The 26,352-nt window shown below is 45.6% G+C and overlaps 1 protein-coding gene and 1 pseudogene across 1 annotated transcript in view; one reads left to right on the plus strand and one right to left on the minus strand.

Moving 5' to 3' along the window:
- Positions 1 to 22,847, minus strand: part of TACR3 (tachykinin receptor 3) — a 77,644-nt gene extending 54,797 nt beyond the window's left edge. Inside the window, exons 1-3 of the mRNA XM_066632330.1 lie at positions 22,775 to 22,847; positions 21,464 to 21,876; positions 20,928 to 21,262 (exon numbers count right to left, since the gene is read on the minus strand). Coding sequence (XP_066488427.1) covers positions 20,928 to 21,262; positions 21,464 to 21,876; positions 22,775 to 22,847 — 821 coding nt within the window. The remainder of the gene's footprint in view (positions 1 to 20,927; positions 21,263 to 21,463; positions 21,877 to 22,774) is intronic.
- Positions 16,369 to 16,488, plus strand: LOC136656489 (5S ribosomal RNA; annotated as a pseudogene).
- Positions 22,848 to 26,352: the final 3,505 nt, after the last annotated feature.

Consider the following 26,352-nt stretch of genomic DNA (forward strand, 5'->3'; position numbering starts at 1 on the left):
GAGGGAGCAACTAGTCTAAGATCAGCTAGTAAGTTCGTTCAAAGATTCAAAGCAGGATTTGTAGTTTAGGGCCCAATCCTATCCAACTTTCTTACAGCCCAGTTGTATCCAACTTTCCAGCACTGATGGAACCGCAATGCAGCCCCGAAGTAAGAGAACAAATGTTCATGACTGGCCCACCACCACAAGGTGCAGTGCATGGTCATTGATACAGCTGCCCCAGTGCTGGAAAGTTAGGAAAGATAGGATTGGGCTGCCTGTCACTATGCCACACCAACAAATAATGCCACTTGAAGCCATTTTCCTTCTTTCATTTTCGTATAAAATTAAGTGGCAATTATTGCTGATGATTTTTAATGTTGCCAGCAATACACCCAGTTCCATGGGAGTGATCTGCTTGCAAAAATGAAATGTTTTGCTTGGCATTGTTCACTGAAATCAAAGTGCACAATAGACTCACATTCATTTAAAGCTCTCAGGCGTTCCACGAAGAACAAAATAGAAAGAATTCTTCACTTGCTACTATAATATCAGCGATTCCTCACTTAACAATGAAGAGTAATTTAAGCACTCATTTTTACATCTAGTCAGGGTGTAGACCTGGCCCTAACTAGGGGGGATGAAGCTGCCTCCCTCAGAAGGCCCATTCTGAGATGGTATGAAAGGGCAGCTTGACTTGAGTCACAAGTTTCTGCCCCCTTTAACTCAACATGAAAGCAAGTCCTAACAGGCAGATTTCCAAGTCACCCAGAGCATTTTGGGGACTCTAAAAGAGAAATGGCAAGAGGGAGGAGGGTCACACACAGCAGCTGGGAGGCTTACCAATATGACCCATTCCTTTCCAGCTCTACTCAGAAGTAGTTCTACTGTGGCCAGAAATTCAATGAGCCTGCAGGAGCTACATCATTTCTCCTGGACAGCTAGAAACCGCCTCCCCCCTGCCTTCTCCTCTCACTCACCCAGGGAAAATCTTTTATCCAATTATCTTCGGTTCCTTCAGAGATGAACAAGAAAGCCCACCCCACTTGATGCAAGACCAAAACATCAACCCTTCCCTGCCTCCTGGCTAAAACTTTCTTGCTGCCTGACCAATCTGAATGATGGACCATGAGGTTTTCACACCTGAAAAAAATAAGCAAGCGCATCCAGACACAGGCAGACTCAAGTCAGCATGCGTGGGGACTGAATGCTGAGTCAGCGGCCTCAGAATCAGGTCAATGCTGTAGTCATTGACACAGGTGACGAGTGTACCACAAGTATTTTTGTGACTCAGACTCGACTCACCTGTCTTGAGTTCCCATCCCTGTTGAGACAATAATCCTTGAGATTATTAAAATATTTTTACCACCATAGGAAAAGATATTTGCTTTAGGTACCAAAATGTATTTGGGCAGAACAGAGATGATGCGTTAGAAAACATAAAGAAACAAGTAAGAAAGAAGAAGCAAGACAAAAGGAATGACAGCTCAATGGGAATTGAGGAAATTGATTATCTCCCTTGCAAAAAAAGTCTGAAACTAGGGTGGACATCAAAATGTCATCTAAAACAACTCTGGAGGCTCCTTCTCAGGTTGAATAACTAAGAAATTCTGAGGGGTATAAAAAGGATCCTGACAAGGTAAGGAAAATATCTCAGAGTTAGGCTTGTACATCCCTAGGTTGTTACTGCAATTGAAAAATATCTGAGAAATGTTGGAAGAAGCAAAAAGAATTTCAGTAAAGAACTCCTTGAGACATGTTTCAGCCCTTTTTCTTGATATCACAATATTTCAAGATGCTCAGGGTGACATTCAGAGTTCTTCCATTTTTATCTTCACAACATCCCTTTGAGGCAAGTTAGCCTGAAAATTATTCATCCAATTTCAGCAAATGAGCTTCATAGATAGGTAGGAATTTGAACCCAGATCACCCCAGCAGTGATAAATTTTGTAGTACAGAAGCTCAACATGACATCCTCCCAAGCCTTAGTGATACCTCACTACACACACACTATCCTATTAGTTCAAGTGGAATTTCAATCTTATACACACTATGCTAGCAGTAAGTCCCATTGAATGCAATGGGACTTATTTCTGAGTAAGTCAGACTGTGCTGCCAAAAGCATTATTTACATTTATTTATTTATAGTGATTTGTGCCCTGCCCTTCAGCCATCAAAGCTCCCAGAGTGGCTTATAGAAAATCTATCAATGGGAAAATCATTACAACAGGAAAAAGGTTTGAGGGGAGGAGGATATGCCTCACTGGTTCCTACTTCTTGTCTCCCGCTCCTCCTCTTCTATCTCCTCCAGATATTGTTTCTATAGACACTGTAAGTGGCAGAGATTGTTTCTATGAACAAACTTAAAGAGGCACCAGTAGCTGGTGGTGGTGATCATACTATTATCAATGCCAGCATCTCTTTGACTATCAGGTATTGATGGTCAACAAAAGCAACAAAATAGCATCAATATAACATCTGGGGATCCATTACCAGGATACAGTACATGTAGTCCAATCCACCACAAATCCCTGAGCAGCAGTGCAATGGCACCAATCTTCCATCTGCTGTATTCGGCAGGGAAATTTTGACATGTTGAGGCCTGGCACAAGTCCATGTTGACTGATGAAGATGGATCAGGCCTGGGAATGTTAGGATTTGGCAGTTGCTGCCACCACTGAACCCATCCCTTTCCTGGGCTTGATCCATCTTCCACTCTGCCCCATCTCCTCCCCATTTTGCCCAGCCTCTGCTCTATTTCACCCCCTTCCCACCTTCCTCCAGTCCCCTGTGCGGCCTTACCTGCACCGGCAGCCATCCTCAGTCAGTCACCGCATGTGCCTAGCTGCTTGCTGCCTGCCGCGGCATCATGTTTGCAACTGCTGCAAAGCACATTATGCCTGTGGACCATATGTTCTACAGACAAAATGCACCCTTAGGTCTGGGCCATAAGCTAGGTAGACTACTAGTCTGACCCTTGACAAGTACAGGGACAGGTTCCCCATATTATCACCAACACTGTAATAAAAAGGGCCAGGCTCTCTTTGTAGACTTAATGAACCATATGACTCTGCAGCTGTGCAGAAACAGCAGAAACAAATTGAGAAACAAACTTGGACATATGGTGAGCATCACTGTTCCCCTCAGCAAATATGAAGAGACAAAAATGTTATGGAGCACATTACATTATCTCTTTCTCCATTAATCTTGCAAGTGACTTGTACAAGTGTAAGGAAGAACAGTGCAGCAGAGCTGTCCCCACATTTGAAAGACCTCTCCTCCTACAATGAGAAACAAGAAGCTGCAAAGCTCACACAGGCATATGCCACAAAATGCACAACAGCATCTAGAGGGATGACTATATTAGTCTTTAAAATACCACAAAGCTCTGACTGACAGATTTATTAGGGCGTATGCTTTTATGGAGACCACTTCACCAGATCTGTGAAGTATAACCCTTTGTTGGCACATGGATGCAAACTAATGCATGTAGACAGAGAAGGTGAAAAAATGGCAAATAACAGAGCCCAAAGCCCATGAAATGCAAGCTGTACGACCCCATATTTCTGCCTTTAACACAGGTCATGCCTCGGTACCCCCTGATTTGGCATCCACTGATTTGAGTAACCACTGATACGGGGGGGGGGGGGTTAACTTTAACATGGAAAAACATGGATTTTGGCCTTGTAACATGGAAAAAAGGGCCAAAATCTCATCTCCTACTTTGCACTGTTAAACTACACTGGTTGCAAGCCTCTCAGGGGTTAAAGATAGCTTTAAAGACCCACTTCTGGGTTTCTTGCTCCTCCATTGTTCCCATAGAATTCATCAGTATAAAAGCTATTCCAGCTGAATGCAGTATAGTGTCTACATATCAATGCATTCTGGGGTGACAGTGGAGGGACAAGAAACCTGGAAGTGGGTCTTTAAAGCTATTTTTCCACTGATTTGGTATCCACTGATTTTTTTTTTTTAATCCACTGAGGGTTCTAGAACAGAATCCTAGTGGATAATGAGGCATGACCCGTATGTATTGACAATGGGGGTTGGCACTACAATCTTGAACAACCGAAATTTCAGGTGGATTTCAGGGTTTCTTCCAAAGAGAAATATCTGAGAATTTGAGGGGAATTTCTCTTTAAACAGTCAAATAAGATTTTGTACAATGTGGGGGTTTCTGCACATCCTAACCAAGTCTATATTTGGGCACTATAATAAAAATGGCGGTCAAATTAAAGGGCTGCTCCATACATTTCATTTCTAGATGCACACCTAAAATGTAAATAAGGCAAACCTGTGTCTGGAAGCTCACGCATCATACCGATACATTCACCCAAGAGCCAGAACTGACTGCTGCCCCCTGTTGAGAATACACTGTATGGCCAGCTCAGGTTTACTGTTGTATCATGTATGGAATGAATCTTTGGAAGCAAAGTTTTTCTTGTTGCAGTCAATTAGGAACAAACAGGGATTGTCTCCTGCTTGATCAATTTCAGATCAGCTATTTGAAGGGAACCAGGCAATTACCTGAAGAACTATTCTTGCACCACTGGACTGGGTTATACTTATTGCATCCCACGCAGAGAAAGATTTCTGAGGTTTTGTTTTGACTGAGTGTAATGACTCCTTGAGGAGAGTTTCCAGTGTGACAAACCTTAGTCTGATCTTTGTGTTCAAGCTGCAGTTCAGATATGACTCATTGGCGGAGAAAGAACAGCACCCAAGTGAATCACCCTGACTCGCCTTTTATGCTGTATTAGCAGTTAAACAAAACCCCTAACATTGCAAATACGGAAAGAATCTTGAGATGCAACTTGGACAAATTTGGAACATACAAGAACTTTATATGTAAACAGTATTTGCCAATGTTCAAGTGCTCAGCCATGGAATTCCAGCTCATAGCTCTATTCTTATACTCACTATAGCAGGACAGAGCCACCTATCAGCCACCGACAGTAGGACAGAGCCACAAACATGCACTGAAAGAATGAGAAAAAGCCATAAGCTCTATATGGGGTGAAGTAGAGGTGTCTCAAGATCTCCAGACACCTAAGAAAGCATTGCCCCTCATGCTGCCTCAATCCCCCAATGCTGCCTCTCCCCGTGCATGCATGCACACCTCCACAGATGTGCCAAGCCATCACTTGTTGGAGGAATCTCTTAAACCTGGTTTCCTCCGTTAGGGGGGGAGCAGAGTCGCTTCAGCAGCAGAACCCCCCTTTGCTGGGAATCAACCCCAGGGAGCCTCCCACACCTGGATGACTGCTAGTCAAGAAAAACACAAACAACATTGGCTGGTTGTAGTTGCAAGAACAGATTCATTTACTCACAGTTCATTGGAAGTAAGGTTACAGCATCTGATTTAGGAATCAGAGGTACACTGACTTAGATAACAAGGCCCTATAGCTGCCTCGTCCTGCATGCCATGTGGTCAAGATGGCGGCGCCAGCAGATCCCTGCTGCATTTCATCTTGTCTGCTCAGTTGTGGTGAGGAAGAGGTAAGAGGGGGGAGGAGAGCGTGCTCAGGAGTTATATAGGGTCTGGGTCACGCCCCTCCCACATAGGTCATTAGAAGTGGACAGGTAGATTGCAAAGGACACTGGGCTATGGCTTAACCCTTTTTAGGACAGTCTCCTGCCACCCCTTGAGAGCATACGGAGTTGCACCAATTCCAACACCCCTTCTCAACTCCGGATGCTCAAGTCCAGCAAATTCATACTTTCTCGTAGACTCTGGAACTTTTCTTTTGTCAGCGGCTTGGTCAGGATATCTGCTGTCATTTTTTGGGTTGGACAGTAGTCCATCCTGACAAGTCCTCTCTTTATCATGTCACGCACAAAGTGGCTTCTGATGTCAATGTGCTTGGTGCATGCATTGTGGCTTTCTGAATGTGCCAACCTGATACAACTCTGGTTGTCCTCAAACATCTGGATTGGCCTTGGTTCTTCTATACCCAAATCATCCAACAATTTGCAAAGCCACATTACCTCTCTGCATGTCTCTGATGCAGATACATATTCTGCTTCTGTAGAGGAAAGAGCAACAGAGGTTTGTTTTCTGCTTGCCCAACTGATTGCTCCACCTCCATACAGAGCCAAATGTCCACTGGTCGATTTCCGATCAGTTCTATCTTCTCCCCAATCTGAGTCACTGTAGACCACTAACTTGGGTCTCTCACTGGCTGGCAACTTCAATTTGAAGTTTTGGGTGCCTTTCAGGTACCTTGCAACCCTTTTCACTCCAAGCAAGTCCCATTTTGTGGGAGAATTGTTTTTCCTACACAGAATTCCAGTGGCAGTTGCAATGTCCGGCCTAGTTGTGTTTGAAAGATAAAGCAACTTGCCTACTGCTTCTCTGTACTGTGTGTTGTTAGGGAGAGGTTCACTTTCATCTGTTTGTTTTAGAAAGTTGGTCTCCATCGGTGTAGCTACTGGGTGTGCATCTTTGAGTCCTAGTGACTCCAACAAGTCCAAAATCTTTGTTCTCTGGCTGAGGAGAAAACTTCCATCCCGTTCTCTCTCCACATGCATACCCAAATAATGAGTCACCTTTCCCAGTTCTTTGATTTCCACTTCTTTGTTTAAGTGGTTGACTAACTCTTTGTAGTCTTGTCCTCTCTCATAGAAACATAGCAAGTCATCCACATAAACCAATACATAAGTCCATTTTCCATCTTTTTGTCTTGTGTACAGGCACTGGTCTGCTGCACCTTGTGTGAAGTTTAGTTGTGTCAACATGTGGTGCAGCTTTTCATTCCAGGCCTTGGCTGATTGTTTTAAGCCATACAGCCCCTTCTGAAGCTTGCATACCAAATGTGCCTTCTTGCTATCTATGAAACCAGGTGCCTGTTTCATGTACAGCTCCTCCTTAATTTCTCCATGAAGGAAAGCAGTTTTACATCCAAATGTTGGACAGACAATTTTCTGAAAGCAGCTATGCTTAGAAGCAGTCTTATGGTAGTGTGCTTCACTACAGAAGCAAAAACCTCGTCAAAGTCTTCTCCATACTTTTGGGAGAAGCCTTTGGCTATGAGCCTTGCTTTGTAGTGCTCTATCTGTCCTTGTGCATTTGTCTTGGCCTTGAAGACCCATTTGCACCCTATCGCCTTTTTGTTTGGTGGTAGCTTAGTAAGTGTCCAAGTTTTGTTCTTGTGTAATGCACTTATTTCTTCTTGTGCAGCCTTTTTCCACTTACTTGAATCATGCGCGGGCATCGCTTCTACCTCTTCCCAGGACTCTGGTTCGCGTTGTGACGACGACCCTGCGAGGTAGGTCAGCCCAAGTCATGAACGCCTTTGTTCTCTTGAGATGAACGTCTGGGTTCTGCTGGTACTTGGTCTGCGTCTGCAGCAACTTCTGGCTCCAGCAGTTCCTCTCCTTCATCAGCCTCCTCTTCTGTGTTGGTCTCCTCTTCTGCTGCACTTGCCTCAGACTCTGGTGATGAGGGTCCTGGTATGCTGCTGTGACAAACTGGCACATACGTGAGCTCCTCATCTGTCTGAGATAGATCATTAATAAATCTCTTGCTTCTATCAGCTTCCTCATTTTCTGCAAAGTACAGACCATGCCTGGTGGTCACCTTTCCGGTGTGCATGTCCATAACTTTGTAACCCTTCGTTCCAGGAGTATATCCTATGAAGATACCTTCTTCCGCTCTCAGGTCTAGTTTGGACCTCTTCTCCTTTGGAACGAAAGCATATACCTTGCATCCAAACACGCGAAGATGACTCATGTCTGGTGCTCTGCCATACCACAGCTCAAAAGGGGTTTTGTCACTTACGACACCCTTTGTAGGTAGTCTGTTCTGCAAATAGTTGGCAGTGATTATCGCCTCACTCCAAAAATTTGTAGGCAGACCTGCATCTGTTAGCATGTATCTGGCCATCTCTAACAGACTCCGATTTTTGCATTCTGCGACGGCATTTTGCTGTGGTGTGTATGGCACTGATAGCCTGTGTTTAATTCCCTGGCTCTCTAGTATTGACTTTGTGTGTCGTGAGGTGTACTCACCACTGTTGTCAGTCTGCAGTGCGCCAGGATTTCTCCCAAACTTGTTCTTTACCATTGCCAGGTATTTGCTCAGCATGTTGGGAACTTCACCTTTCTCTTTCAGCAGATAAATCACTGTATATCTAGAGAAATCATCTACAAACGTTAGTATATATTTATAGTTCTCTAGTGAGGGACTTGGCATTGGACCTACCAGGTCACTGTGTATGATTTCCAGAACCCTGGTGCTGCGTTGTCCAGTCCTCTTTGGAAAGGATGGACTGACCACTTTGCCTTTGATACAGCACACACACCTCTCCGGATGATTCTCACAGTGCTTCACCTGTATCCCTTTTGCCATGTCCTTGTTCTGCAAGTCCAGGACTGCTGCTGTGTCCCTGTGTCCTAGCCTGCGGTGCAACAAATCCAAACAGTCTTTGTTGCAATTTTTCTTGGCACTCCTTAGTTGTGCTTCCTCATTGCACAAATCTAAGACATAGACTCCATTCCTTTCAAAACCTTGAGCTATTAAAAGGTCATCAGTCTTCCGTCTTATGTCACAGCCCCCTTCTGTGAAAACAACTATGCATCCTCCTTTGACCAACTTTGACACACTCAGCATGTTTCCACTTATTTCTGGGGAGTACTTAACATCTTTTATGGTAAAGTTGTTAATTGAATCATCTACTACACATTTCAATTTCACTGTTCCCTTTCCTTGGATCTGGACCTTCTTACCGTCAGCTATGGTAATCTGACCTTCTTCATCTGTGTCCATTTCCTGAAAGAAACTGTGGATGGAACAGGTATGAAACGAGCATCCTGAATCAACAATCCACTCCTTATGTTCCACCTTTTCTCTGAGGCAGTGATTGAAATTGCTCTCATGGTTTGAGCCGTTTCTTGCAGGTTTGTGGGCGGGATTACTACTTTTCTTTTGCCTCTCTTTGCGACCCTTTCCTTTGTCTTGGGTGGAGCTCAGGTGATGCTCCCTACTCCCTGGTTCTTTTGAGATGCAAAATTTTGCCATGTGACCTTCCTCGTGGCAGACAAAGCAGCAGATGGGTCTTTTGTGTGACTTATACTCTGCTTTGTAACCTGAGCCACTTGCAAGTTCCTCTTGCCTGAAGGGTGCACAATATGACCTCAGCTCTTGGAGTATTATCTTATACTCCCTTCTCTCTCTTCCAAACACAGATGATGCAAAGCCCCCAAAAATTGATTCATCAAGACATCCTACGAGGTATGCCACCTTCTGGTCTTCCGAAAAAACCAAATTTGTGAGCGCTAGGTCACTGAAAAGCTCAGTCAGTTTACTGCAATACTCCTCACAGTCCTCTTTCCTCTCCAACTTGAGGCGACACAATTCAGTGATCAATCTGAACTGATCCTTCACTCCCATCTTTGCATAGGTATCAGTCAATATTGTCATCATCTCCTTTGCAGTCTTAGCCTCCCGCACATAGGGCAATTGGAGGTCAGTTAACGATCTGAGAATGAGGCATTTTGCTTTGCCATCTTCTCTGTTCCATGCCGCGATTGCAGATTCTCCACTAGTTGGACGCTCTGTCTCTAGTGCGGACGATGCTCCATGCATCTGAATTTCCGCCAAAATTCTGCAATGCCAATTATGGAAGCTCTTGGGGTTCAGCCTGGCCGTTGGTTGGCTGGCTAAGGCGCCTACTTCTGTTCCTTCTGCCATTGCTTGTTTTTCCAAGCAAGTTCAGCCTTCTAGATTGGGTGGGGAGAGTTCCCAAAAATCAAAAATATCCTTCCAAGGTATCTGGGCTTCCCAATGCACAACCCACCTAGGTTTCCTGGTACCTGGTCTCTGGGTCCCTTAGTGTAAGGTCCCTGGGTTTCTCAGTGCACGGTCCCTGGGCCCATAACCTGTTGGAGGAATCTCTTAAACCTGTTTTCCTCCGTTGGGGGGGGAGCAGAGTCGCTTTAGCAGCAGAACCCCCCTTTGCTGGGAATCAACCCCAAGGAGCCTCCCACACCCGGCTGACTGCTAGTCAAGAAAAACACAAACAACATTGGCTGGTTGTAGTTGCAAGAACAGATTCATTTACTCACAGTTCATTGGAAGTAAGGTTACAGCATCTGATTTAGGAATCAGAGGTACACTGACTTAGATAACAAGGCCCTATAGCTGCCTCGTCCTGCATGCCATGTGGTCAAGATGGCGGCGCCAGCAGATCCCTGCTGCATTTCATCTTGTCTGCTCAGTTGTGGTGAGGAAGAGGTAAGAGGGGGGAGGAGAGCGTGCTCAGGAGTTATATAGGGTCTGGGTCACGCCCCTCCCACATAGGTCATTAGAAGTGGACAGGTAGATTGCAAAGGACACTGGGCTATGGCTTAACCCTTTTTAGGACAGTCTCCTGCCACCCCTTGAGAGCATACGGAGTTGCACCAATTCCAACATCACTCTGCAGCTCAGTAGTTCTCTGTGAACTACTCTCTATGTGAGTAGCTCTATGTGAACTACATCTCTATGTAAAGACCGGGAAAAACACCAGAAAAATTCAGAAAAAAAACCAGGGTTTTTTTTCCATTTTTTCCTGAAGCCTTTTTTGTATTTTTCTGAAAAATTGGAAAAATTGAAGAAAAAGAAAAACATTGATTATGGAATGTTTTATTTTAACATGATGACTAAAATCTTTTATAAGACAAAGTGTTCAAATATTTTCCAAATCATTTCTAAAAAATATGTATGGTATCAGATTATTCTAATTTCTGTGCACTGAGGACAAGCAAATCTCCTAGGTTACAAACTGAACTCTCCAATGCAAGAACCAGATGGACTTCTTCCTTTAGGTGGTGCTACTATTGTCAAAAGAAAAGAAAAAAAAGGAAAGAAAAAGGTTTCAGTTTTGTTTTTGCATGTGGGTGGGTATGTTTGGTTCTGTCCTCTTCACTAGGCCTCAAAGCACTGGAAGAAAATACAGAGCAACAAAAAGGACCTGAAAGTGTATACTTAATTTAAAAAGGTAAGAGTTTACATTTATCTGATTTCAGAATTCCAGATGTTGGTGAGACCAACATCTCGCATATGGAGGCATTTTCACATTACAAGTTCTTCTGAGAAGAAAAATGTGATTTGCAAATATTGTCTGATGAAATATGCATTTCCAAATGCTACCAGGATGACACAACACATTCTTATATGTATCAAGCGTCCTGTGGATATTAAAAAATCCTTCATGGATCTAAGTGAAGAGGACCACAATGATGAAAATGCACATAATTTTCCTCAATGTTCTTGTTCAAGAAGTCCTCTTTCTACTCCATCTGTAACATCAGCAGCAACAAAAAGTGTTGTCCCATCAGCAGCATCTTCAAGTAAACAGAAAACAGCTGCATCCAAAAATTATTCAATAACTTCATTTGTAGGCAAGAGGACTCCTGAAGATCAGGAAAAAATTTATCAAGCTCTTGCAAGAGCAATATATTCTTCTGCAGCACCATTTTCAATAACTGAAAATACATACTGGCAGGAAGCTTATGAAACTGGACACCCTTCAAATGATCTATAGATGAGCAAAAGAAGTTATAAAACGTAAAAGGTACTCATATTGTAGCTTTAGTTTTCAAGAAGAAGAAAGTAGAAAAAAAATGCAAAGAATAAAATAGTGACACTGAAGCTCTGTAGTCAAACTCGGTGGGCTGGAGTGGTGATCTCCTTTGAAAGTCTACTAAAAAACAAAGAAGCTCTTTAAGAAACAGTAATGGTTGAAGATCTTAAAGTATCCAGGAGTGTGAGAAACTGTTCTTGATCAGGATGTCTTCTGGGTTCCGCTGCAAAATTCCCTGAAGATTCTAAAGCCAATTGCAATCACTGCATCTGAATCAGATAGTGCACTTTTCTCAGAAATTCCTTATGTAATGAGCAAGATAAAAACAACTGTTTTGACAATATCAGTAAATCTCCACTTACAACTACAACTCGTACAAAAGAAAGTAAAGTGAAAGATTTTATTTTAAAAAGGGAAGAATTTTGTTGCCATCCAAATCATGCTGCTGAAAATTTGCTAGATCCAAGATTCAAAGGTGGAAATAGAAGTGATGATAACACTGTTACTGCATTTGACTGGATTACTAAACAAGCATCACATTTAGGACTTGATGTTGGGAAGGTACTTTCAAATGTTGCAGAATTTAGAACATCTTCAGGGATTTGGTCCAGGAATGCTCTTATGCAATCTGGGATTCTGCCAAACATATTCCTCCTGCAACATGGTGGCAAGAGGCTTCTCGCCTTCTTCAGATTCCTCCATCTTCTGCAGCATGTGAAAGAATCTGGTCTATGGAAACATTCCCATTAAATCAAAAAATAAACTGACACGTGAAAGGGTAGAGAAGCTTGTTTCAATCTGAGCAAATCTTCAGTTTTTAGAAGTCCATAATAACAGTGATAATGACAGACACAACAGAAGAGCTGTAGAAGCAGAGATTGAAAGTGATAATTACAGCTCAGAAAATGATTCTGATTAAATTTCATGCCCTTTCATTGAAACTTAGTCCCACTCCCTTCTATACACTTCCCCCCTCTTCAATTCTTTTTATGAGAATGGATTTTTTAATTTTTATTTAATACTGTGGGGAGGAAATATGACTAATTGTTACTTCTGGATTTTTAAAAATTGTTTGTGGAGGTTTTCTTGTCTGTTCCACATAAACTAGTAAACAGTTCAGGAGATTGTTGCTCCATTTGTTACAATTACAAATAAATATTGTAAAAAAGTAAATTCTGTTTGTAATAATTGTTTGGATACACTATATTTTTAATATGTTAGTTGTGATAATTTTATGTCAAGTCAAATTGTCCATAGTCATATTTTATGTTGAGAGATCGTTCTTCTCTGCTACCACTGCGTCTGCTGACAACCGTCCGGCAGAGCTGTTCCGTGTGGTGCGGGGCCTCCTCCATCAGGCCCCCCCCCAGTAGACCAGGAGGAATACACGGTCAGCCGCTGTGACGTGTTTGCGCAACATTTTGCAGATAAAATCGATCGTATTCGTCACAACTTGGATGCCACATTGACAGTGTCTGACGATGTCCCCTTGGCAACTGCTTGTCCTGTGTTGTGGGATTCTTTTCAGCTTGTACAGCCTGAGGATGTGGACAGACTCCTTTGGAGTGTGAGGCCATCTGCCTGCCTGCTCGACCCTTGCCCAGCTTGGTTGATAAGAGCTGCCTGGGGTGGGCTGGCTGAGAGGGTGGTCAACTCTTCCTTGATGGAGGGGACGTTACCACTCGCTTTGAAATGGGCAGTGGTTCGCCCCCTCCTGAAGAAGCCCTCCCTGGATTCCACTGTGTTGGATAACTACTGGCCAGTCTCCAACATCCCGTTTCTGGGCAAGGTAATTGAGCGAGTGGTGGCGTCCCATCTCAAGAGGGTCTTGGATGAAGCGGATTATCTGGATCCTTTTCAATCTGGCTTCAGGCCGGGCTTTGGGACAGAAACCGCCTTGGTCACCTTGGTGGATGACCTATGCCGGGGACTGGATAGGGGGAGTGCGTCCCTGTTGGTCCTGCTGGACCTCTCAGCGGCTTTCGATACCATCAACCATGGTATCCTTCTGGGCCGATTGGCCGAGTTGGGAGCTGGAGGCACTGTTTTGCGGTGGTTCCGCTCCTACTTGGAGGGTCACTCCCAGATGGTGGTGCTGGGGGATACCTGTTCGACACCCTGGCCCTTGAGATGCGGGGTGCCACAGGGCTCAATTCTGTCCCCCATGCTATTTAACATCTACATGAAACCGCTGGGAGAGGTCATCCGGGGCTTTGGAGTGGGGTGCCATCAATATGCCGATAACACCCAGCTCTATCTCTCCTTTTCTCCAGACTCCAGGGTGGCGGTTGAGGGCCTGGAGTGCTGTCTGGAGGCAGTGAGGATCTCGATGGGGGCTAACAAGCTGAAATTAAATCCGGATAAGACAGAGGCTCTCCTGGTTCGGAAATCCTCGATGCAGGTGCTGGACTATCGGCTTGCGCTGAATGGGGTTGCACTCCCTCTGAAGGAGCAGGTCCGCAGCTTGGGGGTCCACCTGGACTCGCAGCTGCTCCTGGATTCCCAGGTGGCGGCTGTGGCTAGGGGGGCCTTTGCTCAGCTTCGGCTGGTGCGCCAGCTGTGGCTGTACTTGGATCGTGCTGACCTGGCCACGGTGATCCATGCCTCAGTGACATCGAGATTAGATTACTGTAACGTGCTCTATGTGGGGCTGCCCTTGAAGACGGTTCGGAAACTGCAACTAGTGCAGAATGCGGCGGCCCATGTGGTTACTGGAGATAGGCGGTTCGACTCTGTCAGTCCGCTTCTCCAGCGGCTGGATTGGCTGCCCATTCGTTTCCGGGCCCAATTCAAGGTGCTGGTATTGACCTTTAAAGCCCTATACTGCTCTGGACCAGGGTATCTTAGAGATCGCCTACTCCCGTACAATCCGGCTCGTCCTCTTAGGTCATCAGAGAAGGCCTTTTTACAAGTGCCGCCGCCTAGGGAGGTACGTGGGGCGGCAGCAAGAAATAGGGCCTTCTCAGTAGTGGCACCAATGCTATGGAACTCCCTTCCGCTTGACTTAAGAATGGCTCCCTCTCTTGAGACCTTTCGGCGAGGCCTGAAGACCCTTCTGTTTAAACAAGCCCTCTGAGTTCTCGGCCTTTTTAACATCTTTTTAACATCTTTTAATATTTTTTACAGGCCTGATTCTTTTATGACTTGCTGCTGCTCTATGCTCTTTTTACCTATTTTTTACTCTGACTGCTGTTTTTTATGATGTGTTAATATGTTTTTATTTGTTTTTAAATTATGTTCTTAATATGTTGTAAGCCGCCTTGAGTCCCTTCGGGGAGAAAGGCGGGGTAAAAATAAAGTTGTTATTATTATTATTATTATTATTATTTTCCTAAAATGACTTTCAATCTGGAAAAGCAAAAAAGTGCTAATGCAGCATTTTTTCAATTTTTCCAAAAATTTCCGGTATTTTCAGAAAAAACTAGGTTTGTTCCAAGTTTCAAAATTTCCAGAAATTTAGCAATCCCCTCTGGCCAGGCGGAGCCTTTTTGCAGTGTTTTGGGCTGCCTTGAAACAAATCAAGACACCAGCGCAGGGCAAAGGAGGCAAAGGTGTGTGCGACTTTGAATTCCTCCCACCTGAATCTCCTTGAGACAAATCCGAAGATTTAAAAAATCCATGGATAAATACGTTGCACCTGTGTACAAAAAAATTATATAAAAAAGGTTTCCAAATATCAAAAAATTTATCAGCACAAAGTTGTCTTCTGTATGCAACAGATTCAAATACAGATAGCACCAGGAGATCTTCCCTCCATTGGGTAATAGGGGGCAGGCATTTGACCTTCCAATATTTAAGTATTTTTGCAGTTGTCAGGACTCAGCGAGTCCATATTTGTTGTCCTTCAGAAAGTTTCCATAAGGTCGGAATATAATTTAAAAGAATATACATATCTATAAAGAACACTGATTTCTCCAAAACCTGATTAATACTACTACTGACCTCTATCCAAAAAACTTGTATAACAGCACAAAATCAAGACATGTGTTGAAATGATGCATTATGCTCACCACATCGCCAACAATTTGATTCCTTCCTAAATCCCTTATTAAACAAACATTTAGGAATCCAATAAATTCTAAAAAGAATTTTTTGTTGGATCAATCATAACTTAAGGTCCATAGATATTTTAGTTACATTTGCTATCACAATCTTCCATTGATCTAAAATGGGGTTCTTCAACTCTTCATTCCACATATCCTGAAGACTATTAAGATTGTATTTGTTTTTGTATTTGTATGAAATTTTCTGTGACCCTCGGATAAGTCGGGGGTTAAACTTAAGGGGGTGTCTGACTATAGTTTTGACTGATTTTACCCAAGGTCAGATTCTGAAAAATAATTTATCACTAATTGTTACCTAAGAACTGTACAGTCTCTATTAAAAACATAGTAAAAGATCTAGTAAAATCATTAAAACATTTTTTACTAGTAAGATCTAGTAAGATCATAGTAAAACATTTTTATTCTTTTTAAATTCTGGTCTTCACCACCTTTTTGTAAACACTATCCGTGCACTGTGAACAACATACCAGTAGAACAGTGGTTCCCAACCTGGGATTCATGTACTCCCAGGGGCACACAACAGAACCTTTAGGGGTACTTGAAAAAGAATGGCAAATTGGCAGAAAAAGGCAGGTCGTGCTCCAGAATGCCTTGCAGGGCCAGCAAGGCAGAAGGAAGGTAGCTAGTTGGCTGTGAAAGTCCCACCAATAGCTAGTTTTGGGTCATCAATTCATCTGTGAACCAGTGATTGAAAACCAGCACAGTAAAAAAGCTGAAATATAACATGGAAAGTGATTAATCACCCAGAATTTCTGAGCACACACTGCAGCAACTGTTACCCTGCACATGCCCGATCTCGTCTGATATCGGAAGCTAAGCAGGGTCAGGCCTGGTTAGTACTTGGATGGGAGACCGCCTGGGAATACTGGGTGCTGTAGGCTTATACCATAGTCTTTCGAGACTGAAGGTTGCCAACCTCTGGTGCAAAACAGTGCAAAGGCAGAGTCTTCTGTTCTTCAAACAGATGAAAAGAGAAAACACTGTGATAAATACATGAAGCCTGGGCTTTCATACAGAGGAGATGAGGGCTTGTATTATTAATTACAAACATTTTGCTAATATGAAGAGTACAATTTATGGAAATGGGCTGCCAAGGGTTATGCAAGTGAAAAAGGTTGGAAACCACTGCCCATGAGGTTTTCATGTATCAAAAAAAAGTAAGCAAGCACACCCAGACACAGACTGGAGTCTACATGCCTGGGAACTGAGTGCCAAGTCAGTGGCTTCAAACTCAGGTCAATGTCAGAGTCATTGACACAGGTGACGAGTATACATAATTCAGCAAAAAACACGTTTTTGTGACTGAGACTCAAGTCACCTGTCTTGAGTTCCCATCCCTGTTGAGATAATAATAATCCTTGAGACTATTAAAATATTTTTACCATCATAGGAAAAAACACTTGCTTCAGGTACTAAAATGAATTTGGGCAGAACAGAGATGATGTGTTAGAAAAAATAAGGAAACAAGTAAGAAAGAAGAAGAGAGACAAAAAGGAATGACAACTAAATGGGAATCAGGAAGATGGATTGTCTCCCTTGCAAAAAAAGTCTGAAACTAGAATGGACGTCAAAATGTCATCTAAAACAACTTTGGAGGCTCCTTCCAAGGTTGAATAACTAAGAAATTCTGAGGGGTGTAAAAGGAATCCTGACAAGATAAGGAAAATATCTCAGAGTTAGGTTTGTACATCCCTGGGTTGTTACTGCAAATTGAAAAAATCTTGGGAGAAGCAAAAAGAATTTCAGTAAAGAATTCCTTGAGAGGCATTTCAGCTCTTTTTCTTGATATCACAGTCTTTCAAGAAGCTCAGGGTGACATTCAGGCCCTATTTGGGCAAAACGAATCTGTAGGAAATGTCAGGGAAAGTTTGCAATGAACTGAGTAGTGATCTTGAAATCAGTGAAAAACCAGTTGATTGCTTTCAGCAGATGCATCCCACAGCCACAGGGGGAAATCTCAGTTATTAACATATGTTCATGTTGACCTAAGTCACTTCAGTCATTCTGAAAGTGCAGAAAATAATCTATTCATGGGAAGCAAGTTTTAAAGAAAGGAATAAAGCATTCCTTGAGTGAAAACTAAGCAATAAATTTCACTGTCACAGGATACAGTATAACAATAGATTGTAAGATATGGACAATGCATTAACATAAGACCACCTATTCTGGGTTGGATCAAAATGCCATTCATCTAGTTCAGAATCTTACTCCCCACAGTAGCCAATGGGATGCTTCAAAAACCCCACAACCATGATATAAAGGTAACACCTCCAGTTGCTCCCCAAACACAGATACACTCTGCTTCTGACTATAATGAATTTCCATAGAGGGACAATGGTTCTTAGCCACTGCTAAATCTATTCTCCATGATTTTGTCTAATCCCCTTTTAAAGTGCTGAAAATTAGAGGCATTCATATCACCACATCCTTTGGCAGAAAATACCATAAATTAATTAGGCGTGGTATGAAGAAGTACTTCCTTTTGTCTCTTCTGCATCTGCAGCCATTAAATTTCATGAGATGATCATGAGTAAGAGAAGGAAAAGTCTCTCTAGTCACTTCATCATGTCTATCATGTCAAACATGTCAATGGGTGATTCAGTGGCTACTTGATGGTAAGAAGTTCAGCGCTTAATTTGAATTATAGGACCAAATTTCACTTCCATTCCCTCAACATGCCAGGTAACAAGAAGAGACTGCTGCTGGGCATGTATGAGAATGAATGAGAATGCATTCCTTGGTTACTGAATAACAACAGTCAATTTTCATACATAGTAGATTATGGAGAGATCTCCCCAAGGTTTGAAGGCAGGTGTGAGCCCACTCATCCCAGCACCTCTTTCTGAAAAAACAAAGTACCACCTCTGCCTTCAATTAAAGCAAAAGATGAGATAACTTTGTTTCTATCCCAAGAGCACTAAGCCAGACCAAGCTTATACATATTTGCTCAGAATCAAGTTCCTCTAAGTTCAATGGGACTTACTTTCAGTGATGCATTAATAGGATTTAGCCAGGCCCAGCCTTAGGAGCTGTGATGCCAAATTTGGAAACTTTTTTTCTTTTTGCAGAGTCCCAGGTTCTTAGCCATTTTCAAAATGTAAACATCTAAACAAACACTACTGACTTTTTAAGAATTCAAAAGACAATTAGAATTGTTGCTGTTCTCTATAAAACCTGTGATGTGGTGTTAGGTGTCTGTTGCAATGTGACTAGAGTAGATTATCTGAGCACAGGGTCCCCTTAAACATGGGGCACAATTGGGAGCAACTGGTCCAACTGACGTAAAGTCAGCCTTGGTTTTAACATAACAATTCCCAAGTTCTAGTTAATATCCTGCTTTTCTATGATGATAGAGCTGCGATTTTCAACCAGTGTGCCATGGCACATTGGTGTGCTGTGAATGGTTCACAGCAGTGCCATAGGAGTTCGGGGAGAGTCATTTCTTAGTAGGGCCATTGGGGGTGTAACCCGTCTGTCAGCAGCACAGTGTGCCTTGACAAGTGTCAAAAAACTGAAGGTGTGCTTTGACGTTTTAAAGCCTTGTCAGTGTGCTGTGAGATGAAAAAGGTTGAAAATCGCTGGGATAGAGCAACTTACAAGTTGAATAAAGGCATCTAAGCCCCAAATCTGTAACAGGGTCAAATAAAAGCACAGTATATCAATGCATCTAAAAATAAACCACACTGGAAACATTGGGCCACCCAAAAGTAAAATGCTTCTTATTGATAGAAGGAACTCTAGTTTTTTTTTAAAGTAGTATGGTACATTTAATTATAAGAAGTACAGTTAAGTCAATCTGCTGAAACCAAGAACACCACCAGAACAAGATGATCTCATTCATTCATGAGCGAAAACCGTACAAGATCTGATGTTATGAAGGCGGGAGACTCACAATTGTTCAACGTACCATGCCTGCCAGGTCCACGCCTCCCAGCGCCACCCTTATCTCATTGATGAAAAAAGACCACAGAAGGAGGTGAAATGGACCTGAACCAATTGCTATGGGAAAAAGAGAGCTGGCAAACACGCTCGGAAATTCCGAATAAACAAATCAAACCCTCCCACTGTTTCTAAGCGATCGATCCGAGTGTCACTGAAGAATACTACAGAGAGGGAAACTGAACAGCTGTATTATCTGCTTGCAGGATCAGAGCGGAGGAGAGAGGGTTGTGAAGAACATGCAGGAATAAGGGGGAGGCTGATGAAGGATGAAGAAAATGGGGGGGGGGAGGAATCTTTACTAAAAGGTCGTACCTGAGCTGGATAGCGCTGCTCAGGTGAGGTGTGGGAATGTGATAAAGGACCGAGGCTGCAAATCTTATGCATACTTTCCTGGGAGCAAGTTCCATTGAACTCAATGGGACTTACTTCTGAGTAAGCAAGCATAGGCTTGGAATGTGAGGCCACAAGCCTTACCACACTTCGAGCCCAAACCTGAGCTGCCAGGGGCGCCTGGCTGCGGCAGCACCGAAAATGGCTGCTGCCATATCCTACCCACCCAAGATAGCTGCGGGCGGCACCTTGGGAGAAGGGCCTTTCATCCCCTTCCGCCAGGGAAAGGGAGTAGCCCTGTAATGGCCTTCTCCCCACCTCCTGCCTCTGCCCCCACTTTCCTCTCCGCAGAGTGGCGGGGGCTGGGCACCCGCGCTAGCGCTGGGCTAGCATGGGCGCTCAAAACAGTGCAAGCTGGCAGTAAGCTGGCATGCGGAGTTCAGGGTTGGGCTCCGCGAGCTTACTTGCTCAGTAAGCTCAGCTTACTTGCGAGTAAGCCCCGCTGCCTCTATAATAGGTCTTACTTCCAGGTCGACGTGCCGCGGACTGAGCTCTAGATGACCTTTTGGAATTAGTGCAATATACACGTTCTGTTTTGTTACCTAAAAAGGTGGATCGTTGCCGTCTGGAGGCGGAGCCCAAGTGAGTTTGTCCACGCATCTAATACCCGCGGGCAGGTTCTTAAGAGGAAGGGGGGATGCTGAAGGGACGGGAAGAACTCGATCATGTTCGCTGAGCATATTGGAAGTGGAGGCGGTGTGGCTAGAGACTAAGCACTAAGTCTTGCAGGGAGCCTCACTGCCTTGTGCAAGGGGCTCCAGAGCCACTAGGGGGGAGCAAGGCGGAGGTGTTTTTGCACGTTGCGGCGAAGCTTCCTGCACGATCCTAGGCGTGTCTCCTCCTAAGTAAGTCCCAAGTGCGGACAGGCTCGCAGCCTTCGCGCTCTGCACCCGCTCTCGCGACAGCACCGGGGGAGAAAGCGCGGGGCGCGAGAGGCAGGCAGGCAGGCAGGCACCTGCAGCCGGAGCTGCCCCAAGACTCGCCTCACCTGTCCACGGCGATGACGGTCATGGAGTAGATGCCGGCGAAGACGGCGGTGATGGGGAAGAAGTTCTGGAAGCGGCAGTAGGCCTCCCCGAAGTACCAGTCGCCGTGCAGCGCGTAGATGAAGTTGACCAGCGTGTTGAAGGCGGCCACGGCGGCGTCGGAGAAGGCCAGGTTCAGCAGCAGGTAGTTGGTGACCGTCCGCATGCGCTTGTGCGCCAGGATGACCCAGGCCACCACCAGGTTGCCCAGCACGGCCACCGCCACCACCGCCCCGTAGGCCAGCGACCAGAGCGCGATGCGCCACGACGCCTGCACGAACTGGTTGGAGAAGGGCGCCGACGCGTTCCCGCCCCGGCTCGCGTTCCCGCGGGCGTCGCTCTCGTTCCAGGCGGCTTCGCTCCAGTTGGCGGCGGGGACCGAAGTCATCTTCCCAGCCCTCCCGGGGCGCAGAAGCGCCTCTCTTTCCTCCCGGAGCCCGGAGATCGCACCCCTGCCTGCCTGCCTGCCAGCCAGCCTGGCGCGATCGCCGCCGCCACGGAAGGGGCGAGGGGGCGCCGGAGCCCCTCTTATAGGCTGCTCCAGGCTCCCGCCCTCCTCCTCCGCGCTGCTCCTCCCTTGGCCAGCCTGGGTCCAGAGCGTGCGCTGGCAGTGCCCAGGAACCGACGGAGCGGACGATCGCGGGCAGCTGTCTTTCAGCGCGCCTTTCAGCACCCAGCACCGCCTTTCAGCGCGAATCCCCCCTCCCCGCGTGCGCCGGCACCGGCGGACGCCTCCAGTTCCGTACAAGGGATCTCTCTCCTTCGGAGGGATGCCAGGCTTCCACCTCCGTTGTGCTCCCCGCGCCTGGAATGGCTCCGAAGGGGAGGGGGGCCACTTGCGCGCTGCAGTGAGGCTCCCTGCAAAACTTAGTGCTTTGCCCCCCCCTCTAGCTACGCCACTGGTTCGACGTCCTTTCCACCACGTTTTGGGCAAGGACTGGTTTGGTCAGCATGTTCGTTTCCTCCCCCTCCTCCTGTGCCAGTCTCGTGTACACCAAGCAACCCCACAAACGCCTTGTGATTTTCATCCAGGGTGACCAGATGCAAAGGAGGACAGAGTGCCTGTCCCTTTAACCACTGTATAGAAAAGGGAATTTGGGCAGGTGCAGCTCAACGTGGAAGGGTTTAAAAAGCTGCACCTGCCCAAATTCCCTCTTCTATACAGTGGTTAAAGGGACAGGCACCTTTGCATCTGGTCACCCTGTTTTCATCAGAGCCATTAAAGAGCCTGTGTGAAAGCTCGAGGGCAATTCAAACATGATGCAGTGTTTACTTGGAAGTATGGGTAAGTCCTGAACTCCCAAGTGTACATAGGGCTGCTTCAGCCAGTTCCAATTCAAGTTTACTGTGGGCCCAATCCTATCCAATTTTCCAGTGTGAGTGCATCCTGTGGTGGGGAGGTAGTCACAGAAGCCTCCTTAAAGGATGGAAACATTTGTTCCCTTACCTTGAGGCTGCATTGCAGCTGCCCCGCTGCCAGAAAATTGGATAGGATTGGGCCCTCAGACATGAAGTTCCACTTGGCTCAGTTGAGTTACTCCCAAGAAAGCGAGTTGATGACTGGAAGCCCAAGCCTATGCATATCTACTCAGAAGTAAGTCCCATTATAGTCAATGAGGCATACTCCCAGGTAAGTGTGGATAGGATTGCAGCCTCAGGATTGCTGAGACACCTTCCTGAGAGTAAGCTTAATTGATTGCAATGGGACTTGCTTCTGAGTAGAAAGGCATAGGATTGGGTTCTAAAAGTCCGTGGGTGCCATAGGTTGCTGTGTCACAAACTGTACTACTCACCTGGAATTTCTACTCACCTGGGTTCTTCCCCATCTCTTTTTCATTCCTCAGCATAGCAAGCAGATCATTCTTTATCTGATTGAAACACATGTTGCGGTAATCAACTGGGAAATTTCTGTTGATTTTCATGATTTGCACCCTGCTGTCACTGATTTAACAAATTCTTGGTAGCAAATGACATTACAGTCCAAAAGAAGTAGAATATATGATAAACTAACAGTGCAATTCCATGCATGCTTACTCAGAAGTCAGTCCCATTCAATTCAGGAAGAATTGCTCCCAGGTAAGCATGTAAAGGATTGCAGGCTTTGTGACAATCTTCTGAAATAAATGTCATATATAAAACAAGGCTTTTGTTTTCCACTGATATCAATCAGCCTCTAGCTGTTTGTCATACAGGGGCCAGATAGAATTTTTTTTTAAAGTATGATTTTTGAACCAGGGCTACAGATATATGTCCAGGTCAGGGGTCTCCAAACCCTGGCCTGGGGGCCAGATGCAGCCCACTGTGAGCCTCTATCTGGCCTGTGGCCAACCTCTGATCCCCTGAGAGCCTCTGCGCCAGTTGACCAAACACAACCAGAGTTGTGCTTGTGGGGTGGAGGAATGGGGGTCCGTTTAAGTGTGTGCTTTGGGCTGTGTTGGTGTTTGGAGAAATCCTGGATGTTTGAGCCCATTTATTTATTAATCTAAGTTTCATCCCTAATGTATTTATTTCAATTTTATATTTAATTTTTTGGGGGGCCCTCGACACTGTGCCAGACATTTGATGCAGCCCTTCAGCTGAAAAGTTTAGAGACCCCTGGTCTAGGTCATCTCTCTCTCTTTTGTGAAAGATAGCCCTCTCCCTGCTCTTTACTGGACCAAAGGGTGGGCATAAGAGTTGCCAACTGATCAGAGACCTGACTCACTCCTGTGAATTTTATAGCAGCTTGCTGTGCAGAAATTAGTCAGTGAAGCATTTTGCAGCATGAAGAGACCATGATCATTATCAACTTCTCTCCTTCTCCTTCTCTACATGATGTGTGTGCAATCCCAGTATCGCAAAGGAAACTGGTTGGGACTGAGGTGCCAACAACTAATCAAGCAGTAGAGAAAGATGCAGGGAGAACAGGGCAACACCACGGGGGCGGGCTTTGCTCCCCCTGAGCCAGCAGTTTGCACCCCTAGCGTTTTTTCGGATCCTGTCCTCTTTTTCAGTCTCTTGTCCTCCATTATAGCTTCTGTTCCCTGAAGGCTCAGCTCCTCTCCACAGCAGCCTCCTCCAATCAGCTCAGGCTGCTGTCGCTTAGTAATTCAGCTTAAGGGTCACTCATAGAGATCCCCTGATAGTCACATGACATGGAACAGGAGGACATGAAGAAATCTGCTGAGCTGAATGTGCTTTTTCTGGTACCCTCCATCTTTTCTTCAGAGCTGGGAGCATGCCCAGTGCAGGGTCCTGCAGTCTGCTGAGCTCTGGTCTAGTGCCAGTTGGGGGTGAGTTGAAGTCTTTTTTGCAACGTTTCTTTCATGCACAGGAGGGAAGGACACTCAGGTGCTTCTGGCAGGGATGAGGGGAAAGAGAGGGGGAGAGTGCATGTGCATAGAGTGAGTAAAACAGGGTCCTGGGGTAGTGGTGTACCTGGGGGTCCCAACTCCCAGGGCAACCCCCCCTGTTTTGCACCCGCACACCCTGTTTTCACACCCCTTTTCTGCCCCCCACCCCTGACCCAGAAGTAATTGTGGTGACATCATTATCACCACAATTACTTCCATGTGGCTACCTCCTCCATTCCACCTTTGGAAAAGAAGGGGGAATGAAGGAGGCAGCCGAGGCCCCGAAGGAGCCTTCTGCACTGCTTGTAAGCCATGCAGAGGTCTCCTTTGGAGCAGTTTGGGGCTGCTGAAAGTTTGCCTGTTTTGGGTGCTACTTCCAGCAGCCCCAGACCGCTCCAAAGGAGATAAGCAGCACATAAGGCTCCATTGTGGCCTGGGAAGTGGCACGTGTCTCCTCTGAAATCGGAGGAGGCGTGCACCACTTCCCCTTTGACTCTGAGAGACGCCCTCAGACGTGGAGGAGGGGTGCCCAGGAGCACTGTAGAGAGGCAGTGAGAAGCTGCCTCTCCTCAGCGCCAGACTGGGCCACCCCCTCTCTCCTCTACCCTCATAGGAGGAGAAGAAAGGGCCGCCCTAGAACAATAGCATGGCAGGAGTTATGACTCCCATCATGTTGCCTCTCTAGGGTGCCCTCTCCCCTCCTCTGGAGGAGAGGAAAGGGGTGCCCATCCTAGAGCAACGGAAGTGCAACTCCTGTCGTGCTGCCTCTCTAGGGCGGTCCTTTCCTCCTATAAAGGAGGAGGGAAGATGGGGATGGCCCAGTCTGGCGCTGGATCACTGCCAGAGAGGCAGCTATCTGCTGCCTGTCCAGGAGCACTCCCAGGCACCTCTCCTCCATTGGGAGGAGGCTTTTTTCTTAAAAGGACAGAAGCTGGCAGAGCTGCCGGCTTCTCTCCCTTTAAAGAGAAAAGGCAAATGGGTGGCGGGGGGGGGGGGTGAGGCTTGAGGAGGCATCCCTGCAGGGGTTGGCGCCTGGAGCATTTGCCCCACTTGCCCCCCTCCAGGTACGCCTCTGACTGGGGGGCTTCTTGGAAGTTATGACCCCTGGTCACCCTGTCCCTGTCCAGAGCACATGGAGAGCAAGGCTGGTCGAGAGCAGCTACAAGGAAGATCTGGAAAGATTTCTGCTTGTACTGGCTGGAGGGGAGGGTGCTGTTTCTTCTAGTATGGAACATGTTAATTACTACAAAGGTATTGCTGCTAGGGGGGCGGGGAGAAATGTTTCTGTTTGGAGAAATCATGGTGAGGTTTTTGCTTTTCAGATATATTTTTTAAATTGATGGCTGCTGCTTGGGGGCTGGGAAGACCCTTTTTCTGGTGGAAGAAAGCATGGAAAGTATTTGAGCTAAAGAGAACCAAGAACACAAATGTGAAAAAGGTTCTAAGTAGGGGCTGATGTGGGGGGCCATGGATGTGTACCCCCCCCCAAACTGTCCTGCTGGCAGGGAAGGACACCTGCCGGAATGGAGAGCAAATTTGTGTGCCAGGGGAACACCCACTGGGCAGGTGCCAAGGAAATTGGCTAGAATGGGAGCCCAAGTCTATCTGCCAGCAAATAGCCACAGAGCCTATAAGCTTAATCAGGAGCCCAGGTCTTCCCACCCAGCAAATAGCAACAGAGATGATAAACTCAGTTGGGAGTCCAGGTCTACCTGGTTGGTAGACCTGGACTCCAAGTCCAGGCGGAGCTCAGTTCTACCTGCTTGGTTGACCTGGGCTCTGAAAGTAGTGCTCATGGTACTCCCCCCCCCCAATATAGACACTGGATCTGCACCTGGTTCTAAGGAGATTCAACTTTCAGAAAGATAGGAGAATTCAGCTCTACTAGATAGGTTCAATACATTCAAATCTTCTGTACTTTGCTTTTTAAAAGTAATGAATGTTGTAAAAAAAAACTAATGTTCCAATGGCATTACTGTATTTGACTTACATATCTTCTTGCTTTTATGTAAAGTAAATATATTTTATTTTAGTATGTTTCAATGTATCAGTAATG

Source organism: Tiliqua scincoides, chromosome 6 (genome assembly GCF_035046505.1).
Source record: "Tiliqua scincoides isolate rTilSci1 chromosome 6, rTilSci1.hap2, whole genome shotgun sequence".
Lineage (NCBI taxonomy): Eukaryota > Metazoa > Chordata > Lepidosauria > Squamata > Scincidae > Tiliqua > Tiliqua scincoides.